The 14,220-nt window shown below is 44.4% G+C and overlaps 2 protein-coding genes across 2 annotated transcripts; both read left to right on the forward strand.

The window, feature by feature from the left end:
* Positions 1-935: 935 nt before the first annotated feature.
* LOC106901796 (transmembrane protein 17-like) lies at positions 936-5,619 on the forward strand. The gene is made up of 4 exons (XM_014964792.1): positions 936-1,181; positions 4,163-4,266; positions 4,460-4,573; positions 4,986-5,619. Exons 1-4 carry the CDS (start codon positions 1,079-1,081, stop codon positions 5,319-5,321), a joined length of 657 nt encoding a protein of 218 aa, XP_014820278.1. The 5' UTR covers positions 936-1,078; the 3' UTR covers positions 5,322-5,619.
* LOC106901797 (transmembrane protein 17-like) lies at positions 1,260-13,796 on the forward strand. The gene is made up of 4 exons (XM_014964793.1): positions 1,260-3,132; positions 11,310-12,443; positions 12,637-12,750; positions 13,163-13,796. The coding sequence occupies exons 2-4, from the start codon at positions 12,267-12,269 to the stop codon at positions 13,496-13,498; spliced, it is 627 nt and encodes a 208-aa protein (XP_014820279.1). The 5' UTR covers positions 1,260-3,132; positions 11,310-12,266; the 3' UTR covers positions 13,499-13,796.
* The last annotated feature ends 424 nt before the right edge of the window (positions 13,797-14,220 follow it).

Below are 14,220 nucleotides of genomic sequence, written 5' to 3' on the forward strand. Positions count from 1 at the left end.
TCGCTGCATCCCTGCAGAGCCCGGGCTGGGACACACACCTCTGCAGGCAACCACTGCATACGGGGCAGCAGCTCACACCCAGAAATCAAAGCCTCCTCAGATATCCAAGGCTGGGCCAGGAACCTCAGCTGCTGCCTCTGAAGTCGCAGGAAAAGCCCAGGCACTCCCAGGCACAAATCCAGGTTGGGAGGAGAATGGATGAAGGGCAGCCCTGAGGAGAAGGACTTGGGGGTGTTGGTGAATGAGAAGCTCAACACAAGCTGCCAACGTGCCCTGGCAGCCCAGAAAGCCAACCCCATCCTGGGCTGCATCCCCAGCAGCGTGGCCAGCAGGGCCAGGGGGGGATTCTGCCCCTCTGCTCCGCTCTGGGGAGACACTCCCCCAGTGCTGCCTCCAGCTCTGGGGCCACCACCAGCAGAAGGACATGGAGCTACTGGAGTGGGGCCAGAGGAGGCCACAGAGATGCTGGGAGGGCTGGGGCCCCTCTGCTGGGAGGGGGGGCTGAGAGAGTTGGGGGGTTCAGCCTGGAGAAGAGAAGGCTCTGGGGAGCCCTTGGAGCCCCTTCCAGTCCCTCAAGGGGCTCCAGGAAAGCTGGGAAGGGACTCTGGATGAGGGAGGGGAGCCCTAGGAGGAGGGGGAAGGGTTTGACCCTGCAAGAGGGGAGATGGAGCTGAGATGTGGGGAAGAACTTGTTTGGTGTGAGGGTGGTGAGAGCCTGGCCCAGGTTGCCCCGAGAAGCTGTGGCTGCCCCATCCCTGGAGGGGTTCAAGGCCAGGTTGGAGGGGGCTTGGAGCAACCTGGTCTGGTGGGAGGTGTCCCTGCCCAGGGCAGGGGGTGGGACCGGATGATCTTTAAGGTCCCGTCCAACCCGAACCACTCTGCCATTCCTTACGTTTCTCGGTTTCTCCTCCAGAGAGCTCCACTATAACACCGTCCCCGGGGCAGTGGCACCGCTCTCCGCAGCGCGGGGACAGGCCTCACCCTGAGGGAGCGGGAGGCCCGGCCGCCGCCACCCCCGCCTCCCCACGGCGCCTGCGCGCCCCGTCCCCACAGCAACGGCGAGCCGCGGCGCCGCACCATGTCGCTGCCCCCGCCCCTGAGGAGGCGGCTGAGCTCCTTCAGCCGCACCGTCTTCACCGACAGCCACCGCACCGGCCCGCAGTACCCGGGCGACCGCCCAGGTAAAGCGGGGTGGTGGTGGTTCGCCAGCAACAAAAGTGGCAGTGGCGGCGCGAAGGTGGGAGGGCGGGGGGGGAGCCCCCAGGAAAGGAAGATGGCGGTCTTCCGCCCATCGCGATGGGGCAGGGGCGCTGAGGTGGCGGCTTCCCGGAGCCCCGTCGCTCTCGCCACATGGAGGGGCCCGGTAGCCGGTCCGGCTGCGATGAGCGGAGATGTCTTTCGGGTGAGACTTGGCTTCACCCTCAGTTCATGGAATGTGGCTTCATGGACATGGTGTGGGGTGAAGCCACAAGCAGCAGCTCCATCCCCCTGCAGCTCAGGCTGCTGTGGTGTTGCAGGCCCGAGACAGGCTCCCTTAAATATTTAAGCAGGGAACAGTCTTGATTTTAAAGCGGGTGTGGAGAAAATTTACGCCCGCCTTTACAGTTAAGTGAGTTTGCATAAAATATCGCAGATAAAATCCATTACACAGGCAGCAGGCACCCTGCCTGTGCCCAAGTAAAAATGATTTATGGAGAACACAGAACAAATAAAAGACCCGAGCTATCACATTAAAACTCCTGCACAGGTAGGACACCAGACCCGTAAAGCACGAAGTGCTGTACTAAGCTAGAGTTAGGTCGCAAAAACTCAAGCTTGCCATACTCCAGCTTTCTCTTTATTTTTCCAAAGCTTATCGTCATGACTGATAACTGTTCCTTCATCATATTGCCAGTGAAACTTGCCAGCCAACTTACCCCCTTTTTGTATCTTTAGAGAGAGAGTAGCCATGAAAATAAACCTTAACTATGTAGGCAGACTGTTATGTTCATTTCAACTGATAAATCCATTCCAAGCTGATAAAATTGACCAAAAAGTCATTCTTCTTTCCAGACAGGAGTACTCATTTTCTCTCTGCAGTTACACTGCTAACACTTTACTAGTTACTAATTCTTCATTTCATTTCTCAAACAACACTGAAATATTTTTCTTAACGCCAGGAATAATTTCTGGTTGTAGTAATTTCTTTTCCATTTCCCATTATGAAAACTCCTGTGTGAATATCCAGCCTACTGAAACCAATTGCAAGTGCACCACTAAATTCTTGGAGATCAGGATTTCAAACATTAAATTTACACATACCTACCTTAGTGACTTGCTTGAGCGTCAAAGAATTGGCCATTGCAATACTGTCTGGCTTTTCCATGAGTTTTAGCAATCCCAGAAAATAAGCATTAGTTCAGTTTAGTGATAGAAAGATGAATTAGAATTGGGTTATATTGCTAACAGTTTGAAAACTTAAGTAGAAGTTACAAATACCGATGCTATGCACTTGAAGCCTTTAACATGCCTAAAACGTTGTCATCACAATTGAAATTAGAGCTCTTGGCTTCTCTGTTTTTAAGTAAAATGTCCATGCACCATTAAATTTTCATCTAATGCATATAGGGCAGAAACAGAGTTACTTGTAATTGGACGGTCATGTTTTCTCAAAAGATAAAGCAGTGTTTTAGAATTGCATCTCAGCACCCTCCAAAGCCCTGCTCTTTAAGAGATTCATTCACTAGCACATCTGGGACAATTTTAGGTAGATAGTGAAACTGTTTGGTAGTGTTTAGATTTAGTAGATGTTTAGATTTTCATTCCTTCGCAGATGATGCTTAAAAATGCGGTGTAAAAAAAAAATTAAAAATTAGTTGTCTTGCACTTTTTATTTCAGTATAACAAATTCCTGCCCCTCACACCCTACCCCTAAGGTCTGTCCCAGCTCTGTTCCCAAATCCTCCTCCCTTCCCACCTAGTCTAGTAGCCATCATGAATACTTCTGCAACTGGCTTAAAGACTTCTGGAACAGACTTGTCCCAGGCTGCAAGTGGCCGGAATGGAAACAGGGATGCCAGACTGAGATGGAACAAGGACAGGTATGAGAGTGGTTGGAAGATACGGAACAAAAAAGGCAGTGTCAGAAAAGAGGTGGTTCTGAGGCCGAAAGTGAGACAATGTGACTGTTCAGACTGATTTCCAGTTGAATATCACAGCACTTGAAAACAAACCAGCAGGTCACAACGAGGTGACTTGCTCAGGTAGTACCAAGTAAAGGTGTGCCCAGAGACAAACATGATAAAAGAGACTGTTGGTAATTGAAGCACAAGTGGATGCAATGTCAGTTAACTGGAATATGATAATAAAGCTTCATCCATTAAAAATGAATGGCCTTTGACATTTTTGCTTTTTTTGAGTCTAATATTTGTGTCTATTATTAAATCCTAAATACAGAATTTACTGTCTAGATGTTAGAGTTCAATATTTGCTTTTCCCCACATTGTAGGAAAGCATTTTGTTCTCTCCAAAATTTAAAGGTTAAGTTTTAGTTTGACACATATTTGAAATTGTTAGCTCTTAAGATTTAGGAGAATTACTGGTTTCTTGCAACATTGCTTCCATCCAAATGTCTAGTTAAAAAAAATTGAAAATTAAGAGCGGGCAATGCAAACCTGCTCTCGAGCAGTAAGTCCTTACTCAGGAAGATCATCTACAAAATAACAATAAATACATACCCACTGAAACTTTGGCCATTCTCTTAGGAACAGCAATGAAATAACTGCTAGCTCTCTCTGCAATAGTATACAGCACTATACAGTACAGTATATACAGTACACAGCACTACTTGAGCTCAGTCTTGTCAGTCAGAGATTGTGGAGAAAGCCAAAAGCCACCAGGTTACCAACGATTAGACACTCGCCTTGAATATATGACTAAGTGATAACAATTCCCCATCCTGTGAACTGAAAGTTGCATTAGATTCCAGGAAATGGTGCGACTCGAGATAGGGTAAGAAGGTTTCGGATATATACACAAAAATGTTTTTCTTAACATTTAATTTGACTGGGAAGAATGTTCGTGCCCCGCTTGAAGCTAAGATGAAGCAGTATGTTTCTGTCATATTTATGGAAGGGACTTATGGAACAAACTAGGAATGATAAAGACTTCTCTCTATCTACAGATAATGAAATACTTTCCAGTTTACCACTGCAGATGTCCCTCTATTTCAACGTTTATTTTTTCCCATTTTGGTGGCTCAGTGCAGTTGTCATGCTCCATGTGAAGGTGAGTCCTGAAGGAAAGTGATGTGTCACCTGAGAGTGAGCTCACCAGAGTTAGAGGCTGTTAGGTTTATTCGGTAATTCCTTGAAACTGGAGGTTCAAGAGTATTTGAAAGCCTTTCCATTTATTCACTTAATCACAGTCGGCATGTAATGAAATAGGACAGCAGAAACTTTCACTCTCTTCTTCCCTCTAGTATCCGGTCTTGTCAGATTACTACAAGTTCATCCTGGTGACAATCATGATCCTCACCTCTCTGATAGAGATCATCCGACTCTACCTGGGATACATGGGCAATCTGCAGGAGAAGGTATGGTACCACATGTACGTATTAATTTGTGCAGGAGAGTTTTTTGGAGTTTAACATAAATGAAGTGGTCTAACTGTTCATCTGAGAGATTTAAGTTGAAGAGAAGGTTATTTCTCTTTAAGTTACAGTCTGCATCTTCTCTTCCTCTGGCATCAGCTTCCACTTAATTTTGTGCATTCCAAGAAATTTTCCCCCAGAGGAGAGCCTTCTTGCTCCCTAAAACTGTTTTGTCAGAAAAAAATAGTATGGCTAAAACCACAGTATATGGAAATGTTAAGCCACCTCACTTTGCCATTTCCCATTACATACTGGCTTTTGGAAAATTAAAAATGTTTTTTCTTCACAAGATTTTCAAATTTTTTTTTCCATCTCCAGATGCCAATTTTTAATAGGTGATGTCTCCCTACTATAGGTCCCTGAGCTGGCTGGGTTTTGGCTCCTGACTCTCCTCCTGCAGTTGCCTATAATTCTCTTCTTGCTATTTAATGAAGGTCTGATAATTCTGCCCCTGGAGCGAGCGGTCCATATCGTCTTTGCCCTGTTCCTCATGTTCCAAGTCGTTGCGGCTTTTGTCACCCTGAAGAGAATGGTGAACAAACTGGCAACCCACTTTCGCCTTAACGAGTTTGATCAGCTGGAGGAACATCCCGGGCCAGATTTTTACAGCCTGGGTAAAGAAGGGAGGGCAGTTCCTCTGGCTGGTAGGGGCCCCGGCGCTGGCTGGGGAGGTCACACGCTGAGGAGCTAACAGAGGTTAGCTTGTGCTGCTACAGCTCTGTTTCCCTTTTGTTGGGTCATTCTTTACCTTCAAAGATATTAAAAGAATAGATCTTAAAAGCTCCCTTCAACCTGGGAGATTGGAGCTCCACTCAAAGCCTTTTACACAACTAGCTTGAGCTGTTGGATTGTTCCTGTGCAGAGTGCCAACAGAGTAGGTTTGGTGGGTTTTTTACCAAGTCATGTGGTGGTTTTGGAAAAACAGAAGCCTTTTTCCTCACTCTTTGCACAGAACTGTTTTGTTTACAATAAATCTTTTATACACATTTTTATTTGCGTTGATAGCAGTTTTCTCTCTATTCTTCCAGATACATTACACATATTTAATGTCTGGTACCTCAGTTAAGCCAAAACAACCGAACCCAGACCAACTAAACTAAACCAAAGACCAAAACAAAGAACCCCAAGAAATCCTGAGGCCCAGAAAGGACAAAGAATGATTAGATAGTGAACAAAGACTACAGTTTCAGACAGTCTTCCAGATAATTCCAGCACTTGGAATTCCTTACTAATAAACTAGGGATGGAATTTTATAAGTATTCCTTCCTCAGATCTCTTACACTCCTCTTCTTTGACTTAGCTTGAGTTTTAACTATCAAGCCATTCAAAGAGGGTGGTGTAATTTTCGCAACGGAGGACTCAATAAATCAGCAGTAACAAAATTACAGCCATTAAAAAAATTGGTTTATGTCACTGGAAGGCAGAGCCTGTTCCTCACAAGCCAGGGCATATACCAGTGTTCTCTCCTTTTTATTAACGCCTAGACTATCTTCTTCAGTTTCAGTAATGGCTAAAAGTTCTCCTTGTCTGTCAAGGAGGGATGGAGATCGAAAGTTGAAATAATTTTTTCATCTCAATCCTTTGAGTCTTCAGCAGGGCAAGAGTCATCAATTTTGAGAGCTGGCACAGACATCTAAACTGCCAAAGGAATGTAAAGAAGGTGGGTCTAATGTGAAAAAGGCACAGCATGCTTAAAGCTGCTGTATATTTAAAGCTTATAGATCCTCTAGTGAAAATAAAGCGTGAGCTTAGTCTTAAACCAAAATGGTTCATTTTCTTTTTAATCCATAAGTGAGTAAAGCATATGTTGTAAGAGCACGTACCCCTTTGTCTTTAAACAAACTACTGGTTTGGATTTGCTATTGCACAGAAAAAGAGACTTTCTGCAAAAGAGTCTCGAAGAGTGTCTTTTAACTGTTCATATAAAACATTTAGAGCTCTGTATTCAGAGCCTGTGAGAGAGACAGTGAGATTTAGGCAGAAGTTACGTCATCTCCAAAACACACTTACAGCATTAGAAACTCCTTGTAAAAACATTCTTAACGGATGCAGTGGGAACATTGTGCATATTTTTGCGGCAACCATAATTACACTCCTGGAGAGTGCCCAAGTCAGGGCTGATGAGCTGGGGAGCATCCATTACAATTAGAGATAATGGCATAATGGGTCCTGCCAGGCCAAAGAGAAACACCAAAGACCTTAGAAGAGACACCAGGGCAGTGGCCATCCCTTCTGCTCTGCTGGAGCTTGCCTGTTCCCCTCACTCCGGGGGCTCAGCAGGGACATATGCTGAGATGGTCCACCAGCAAGGCAAGCTCCAAGGAGAGAGAGGGATTACCTGTGGTGATCCTGTATCTCCTGCCCTAACTAGAAAATGGCACGTTCTTTGGGTTTCTGTCTCGTATCATCTTAAAAAGTTTAAAACTTCAATCCTTTTGTGTGATGAAGAATGTAATGGGTGGGAAGACTTTTATGTTGAACATCAAGTTCAACATAAAGCTGAAAAAAAAAAAAGTAATCCACCTATACCAATGCTGGCAACAAGGAACTGTCCTCCAGGCTGAGGCCACGGGATGTGATTTCAAAGTCCTTGCTTTTAGGGTTAAGGAAGTCATGCCCTTGGGAGGTCAAATTGCCATGCAAGACCAGAAGCAGGAGGCAAAGCTACAGGGGGACACAGCTCTCTGCTGGAGAGAGGGAGAAAGCATCGATGAGGCAATACAGGGAATAAAATTCAGAGAAACATGGTCCGAAATGGGGTTGCCTGGAGGGGTGCTTCATGTAGATGTGCCTGGAGCATCTCCCTTACAAGGAGAGGCTGAGGGACTTGGGGCTTTTTAGCCTGGAGAAGAGAAGGCTGAGGGGGGATCTGATCAATGCTTATAAATACTTAAAGGGAGGGAGTCAGGAGGACGGGACGGGGCTTTTCTCAATTGGGCCCAGTGACAGGACAAGAGGAAATGGACACAAACTTGAATTTAAGAAGTTCCATCCAAACATGAGGAGGAACTTCTTTCCTCTGAGGGTGGCAGAGCCCTGGCAGAGGCTGCCCAGGGAGGTGGGGGAGTCTCCTTCTCTGGAGACATTCAAACCCACCTGGACACGTTCCTGTGCAACCTGCTCTGGGTGGCCCTGCTCTGGCAGGGGGTTGGACTAGATGATCTCCAGAGGTCCCTTCCAACCCCATAGCATTCTGCGATTGGGAAGGAGTGGAAGTTCACTGAGCAGCATCCAGGCAGTTTTGAACACCAGCTGTGCAACAGCAGCTTTTTGCCACACTGGGCTTTGTGCAGAAATAAAACCACGAGTTTTTTATCATCTACACAGCTCCTGGTAGCCCCCCCCACACCCATTCATGAGCAAAATCTCTGAATGGCAAAAGTGTATGTACAGAACTCAGTTATTGTATTTCACCAAGTTTACTCTTAGGAAAGGCCAACAGCCAATTTGAAAGGAAATGTGTGCCAACATACTTCCTTTAACTGAAGAAAAGAAACGAGGAATGGGCATATTACCTTAAAACGCTCTTTTTTAGGTTACTGATCAATTTGATGAGGAGAAGGATTTTGTGTTCAAGGGCATAGTTGCCAAGTTGTTAATACCTGGACTTGGCATGTGTTCCTTGTCTAAAATAGACTTTGTAGAAGAACTTTTTTCATTATTTCTTTTTAATAGTTGCAGGACTTCCGAGAAGGGGAAATTACATTTGGAAGATGCTTCAATTATAGTACCTTACTCGAGCAGATCTGATAAAGCAGACATGAGATTTGATAAAAAGCAGACAATTAATGAAAAAAAAAAAAAAGAGGGTACAGCATTAACTTCTCTATATCAAAATTCACTCTTTCAGATTGCGGAGAGAATTGCACCCTGAGGAATGAGATAATACATTTCACTCTTGCCTTTGTCTCCTAAAAACTAGACTAGACCTAGCGTTAATCTTTAAATAGTTAACGAAGCAGGTAGAGGTGGCATCATTACATGGTCTGGTAAGATAGTCAATAGTAATTTTTGACAGCTGGGTAAGGCTGCAGAGATCATTTATTTAGAAAAACAAATTTTATCCCCAGGGCAGAATCAGATCAGATGGCAGCAATTAAAAAGGATTTTATCCAACGCTTGGAATAAAGCAAGGATAAGAAAGAGGTCTTCCATAGGAGGCAGGCAAAGCAGTGTGTAAGGGTGAGCTGATAAGACCAAGAAGAATTTAAACTATAACAGAATAAATAGGTTCAAGAAGTGTAACACTGAGGGAAAATGAGTATGTTGATTGGTGCCACTGAAGGAGCCCCTAGGTACATGAAGCGGAGGATTTATTAAAAGGAAATAAATGTGCTAAGTTACTAGCTTGGCGTTATTCCCCTCTGCTAAGCTGCAGCCTGCAGGACACAGTTCCACATTCATTAAACACATGCAACTTTTGCAGCTTGTTGTAAGAAAACCCACGCTCTCTTCTTCATTCGGTCCAAGGTTCGAAAAGAATAAAAATACAGTCCCCAGGAAACACATAACTGGCCAAGAGACATGAGCACAACAGAGAAACCATAGAAAGAAAGGACCAAGCCTGGCAGGCAGCTGCAAGCACAACCGTGCTGAGACCTGTGGCTTCCCTGGTGAATTTTGGAAGTATTAGTGACTTCCTTGAGAGCTGCCTTGAGCATCCTGTGCTAGGGAAGGAGTTCCTGCAGCCTGTGAAAGGAGCTACTGTTGTTCTTCAAGGGATAGAAGAGACCTTTCTTTATTCGCCCTGGCAGAACCAGGCTGTTCCCCAGTAAAAAAATAAGTAAAAATGCTTGAACATTCTTAAGTTACCACATTCTCCATTTATTGAAACTGTGCCATAAGCTGAATTGGTTATAGGTGAGAAGACCATCAGGTACACCTATTCGTCATCACTCAGACTGCTAATTCCAGGAGAAATTTATTTCTTATTACTTTACATGGAGAAAGCTTAGGGCAGCATGGAGCTTTGAACAGAACCTCATCCCATGTGGCTACTGGCCCACAGTTACTTAAAGAGGAACCTACTGACTTGTGCCAGTCCAGGATGATTCTTATCAATGTGCTTGATCTCCCATTTGAATTACAGAAAGGATTTTAGCATGGACACCTATTCTCTCTTTGTTTTGCCCTTGACCCCTCAGCCCTCTACACAGGAAATAGGTTATTTATTACAGAATTATCACCTGGATCTATGCAAATTGTTCAACACTGTCCCATATGACATCCTGGTCTCAAAATTGGATAGTCATGGATTTGATGGATGGACCACTCATTGGATAAGGAACTGGCTGGATGGCTGCACTCAAAGGGTTGCGCTTAATACCTCAATGTCCAAGTGGTGGCCAGTGACGAGTGGTGATCCTCAGGGGTCAGTACTGGGACCAGTGCTGTTTAACATCTTTGTCGGACACATGGACAGTGGGATAGAGTGCACCCTCAGCAAGTTTGCCACAAAGCTGTGTGGCACAGTCAATATGCTATGGGGAAGGGATGCCATCCAGAGGGACCTGGACAGGCTGGAGAGGTGGGCCCATGTGAACCTCATGAAGTACAACCAAACCAAGTGTAGGGTCCTGCACCTGGGACATGGCAATCCCAGGCACAAATACAGGTTGGACAGAGAATGGCTGGAGAGCAGCCCTGAGGAGAAGGACTTGGAGGTGTTGGTGGACGAGAAGCTCAACATGAGCCAGCAATGTGCACTGGCAGCCCAGAAAGTCAACCCCATCCTGGGCTGCATCAAGAGAAGTGTGGCCAGCAGGTCACAGGAGGTGATTCTACCCCTCTACTCTGTGCTCGTGAGACCCCACCTGGAGTGCTGTGTCCAGCTTTGGAGTCCTCAATACAGGAAGGACATGGACCTGTTGGAGCAGGTCCAGCAGAAGGCCATGAAAGTGATCAGAGGGATGGAGCTCCTCTGCTGTGAGGACAGGCTGAGAGATTTGGGGTTGTTCAGCCTGGAGAAGAGAAGGCTCCAGGGAGACCTTACAATGGCCTTCCAGTACTTAAAAGGGGCCTACAGGAGAGATGGGGAGGGACTCTGCATCAGGGAGTGTAGCGATAGGACGAGGAGTAATGGTTTTAAACTGAAAGAGGGGAGATGGAGCTGAGATGTGGGGAAGAAATTCTTTGGTGTGAGGGTGGTGAGAGCCTGGTCCAAGTTGCCCTGAGAAGCTGTGGCTGCCCCATCCCTGGAGGGGTTCAAGGCCAGGTTGGAGGGGGCTTGGAGCAACCTGGACTGGTGGGAGGTGTCCCTGCCCAGGGCAGGGGGGTTGGAACTTGATAATCTTTGAGGTCCCTTCCAACTCTAACCATTCTATGATTCTATAATTAAAACTTGCAAGAACACATCAAAAGATACCAGAGTACATTTACAACCGCAGGGTATTCATGCAAGAGTCAACATTTGAAACATACAGCTTAAGGATTCCACATTTGATTTTTTTGTTTGTTTTTAAAGCACCTCAGTTTGAGGTGAAATCTTACTGCAACCAGAAATGCTAGAAATCCTCCCTCTGTGAAGCATCTGGAAGTAGTTGGACAGCAAGTCTTCGAACAATGAAACAACTTTGAAAATCCTGGAGAAACCTAAAGCTCACTCTTTTTTCCCCACCCCCCCTCCCAAAATAATTCAGCATAGTTATAAAAACACAGGTAGGGGAAAAAAAAAATAGAGGTGGTTCTGAGGCCGAAAGTGAGACAATGTGACTGTTCAGACTGATTTCCAGTTGAATATCACAGCACTTGAAAACAAACCAGCAGGTCACAACGAGGTGACTTGCTCAGGTAGTACCAAGTAAAGGTGTGCCCAGAGACAAACATGATAAAAGAGACTGTTGGTAATTGAAGCACAAGTGGATGCAATGTCAGTTAACTGGAATATGATAATAAAGCTTCATCCATTAAAAATGAATGGCCTTTGACATTTTTGCTTTTTTTGAGTCTAATATTTGTGTCTATTATTAAATCCTAAATACAGAATTTACTGTCTAGATGTTAGAGTTCAATATTTGCTTTTCCCCACATTGTAGGAAAGCATTTTGTTCTCTCCAAAATTTAAAGGTTAAGTTTTAGTTTGACACATATTTGAAATTGTTAGCTCTTAAGATTTAGGAGAATTACTGGTTTCTTGCAACATTGCTTCCATCCAAATGTCTAGTTAAAAAAAATTGAAAATTAAGAGCGGGCAATGCAAACCTGCTCTCGAGCAGTAAGTCCTTACTCAGGAAGATCATCTACAAAATAACAATAAATACATACCCACTGAAACTTTGGCCATTCTCTTAGGAACAGCAATGAAATAACTGCTAGCTCTCTCTGCAATAGTATACAGCACTATACAGTACAGTATATACAGTACACAGCACTACTTGAGCTCAGTCTTGTCAGTCAGAGATTGTGGAGAAAGCCAAAAGCCACCAGGTTACCAACGATTAGACACTCGCCTTGAATATATGACTAAGTGATAACAATTCCCCATCCTGTGAACTGAAAGTTGCATTAGATTCCAGGAAATGGTGCGACTCGAGATAGGGTAAGAAGGTTTCGGATATATACACAAAAATGTTTTTCTTAACATTTAATTTGACTGGGAAGAATGTTCGTGCCCCGCTTGAAGCTAAGATGAAGCAGTATGTTTCTGTCATATTTATGGAAGGGACTTATGGAACAAACTAGGAATGATAAAGACTTCTCTCTATCTACAGATAATGAAATACTTTCCAGTTTACCACTGCAGATGTCCCTCTATTTCAACGTTTATTTTTTCCCATTTTGGTGGCTCAGTGCAGTTGTCATGCTCCATGTGAAGGTGAGTCCTGAAGGAAAGTGATGTGTCACCTGAGAGTGAGCTCACCAGAGTTAGAGGCTGTTAGGTTTATTCGGTAATTCCTTGAAACTGGAGGTTCAAGAGTATTTGAAAGCCTTTCCATTTATTCACTTAATCACAGTCGGCATGTAATGAAATAGGACAGCAGAAACTTTCACTCTCTTCTTCCCTCTAGTATCCGGTCTTGTCAGATTACTACAAGTTCATCCTGGTGACAATCATGATCCTCACCTCTCTGATAGAGATCATCCGACTCTACCTGGGATACATGGGCAATCTGCAGGAGAAGGTATGGTACCACATGTACGTATTAATTTGTGCAGGAGAGTTTTTTGGAGTTTAACATAAATGAAGTGGTCTAACTGTTCATCTGAGAGATTTAAGTTGAAGAGAAGGTTATTTCTCTTTAAGTTACAGTCTGCATCTTCTCTTCCTCTGGCATCAGCTTCCACTTAATTTTGTGCATTCCAAGAAATTTTCCCCCAGAGGAGAGCCTTCTTGCTCCCTAAAACTGTTTTGTCAGAAAAAAATAGTATGGCTAAAACCACAGTATATGGAAATGTTAAGCCACCTCACTTTGCCATTTCCCATTACATACTGGCTTTTGGAAAATTAAAAATGTTTTTTCTTCACAAGATTTTCAAATTTTTTTTTCCATCTCCAGATGCCAATTTTTAATAGGTGATGTCTCCCTACTATAGGTCCCTGAGCTGGCTGGGTTTTGGCTCCTGACTCTCCTCCTGCAGTTGCCTATAATTCTCTTCTTGCTATTTAATGAAGGTCTGATAATTCTGCCCCTGGAGCGAGCGGTCCATATCGTCTTTGCCCTGTTCCTCATGTTCCAAGTCGTTGCGGCTTTTGTCACCCTGAAGAGAATGGTGAACAAACTGGCAACCCACTTTCGCCTTAACGAGTTTGATCAGCTGGAGGAACATCCCGGGCCAGATTTTTACAGCCTGGGTAAAGAAGGGAGGGCAGTTCCTCTGGCTGGTAGGGGCCCCGGCGCTGGCTGGGGAGGTCACACGCTGAGGAGCTAACAGAGGTTAGCTTGTGCTGCTACAGCTCTGTTTCCCTTTTGTTGGGTCATTCTTTACCTTCAAAGATATTAAAAGAATAGATCTTAAAAGCTCCCTTCAACCTGGGAGATTGGAGCTCCACTCAAAGCCTTTTACACAACTAGCTTGAGCTGTTGGATTGTTCCTGTGCAGAGTGCCAACAGAGTAGGTTTGGTGGGTTTTTTACCAAGTCATGTGGTGGTTTTGGAAAAACAGAAGCCTTTTTCCTCACTCTTTGCACAGAACTGTTTTGTTTACAATAAATCTTTTATACACATTTTTATTTGCGTTGATAGCAGTTTTCTCTCTATTCTTCCAGATACATTACACATATTTAATGTCTGGTACCTCAGTTAAGCCAAAACAACCGAACCCAGACCAACTAAACTAAACCAAAGACCAAAACAAAGAACCCCAAGAAATCCTGAGGCCCAGAAAGGACAAAGAATGATTAGATAGTGAACAAAGACTACAGTTTCAGACAGTCTTCCAGATAATTCCAGCACTTGGAATTCCTTACTAATAAACTAGGGATGGAATTTTATAAGTATTCCTTCCTCAGATCTCTTACACTCCTCTTCTTTGACTTAGCTTGAGTTTTAACTATCAAGCCATTCAAAGAGGGTGGTGTAATTTTCGCAACGGAGGACTCAATAAATCAGCAGTAACAAAATTACAGCCATTAAAAAAATTGGTTTATGTCA

The sequence above is a fragment of the Calidris pugnax genome, unplaced genomic scaffold (genome assembly GCF_001431845.1).
Source record: "Calidris pugnax isolate Ruff unplaced genomic scaffold, ASM143184v1 scaffold219, whole genome shotgun sequence".
Classification (NCBI taxonomy): domain Eukaryota; kingdom Metazoa; phylum Chordata; class Aves; order Charadriiformes; family Scolopacidae; genus Calidris; species Calidris pugnax.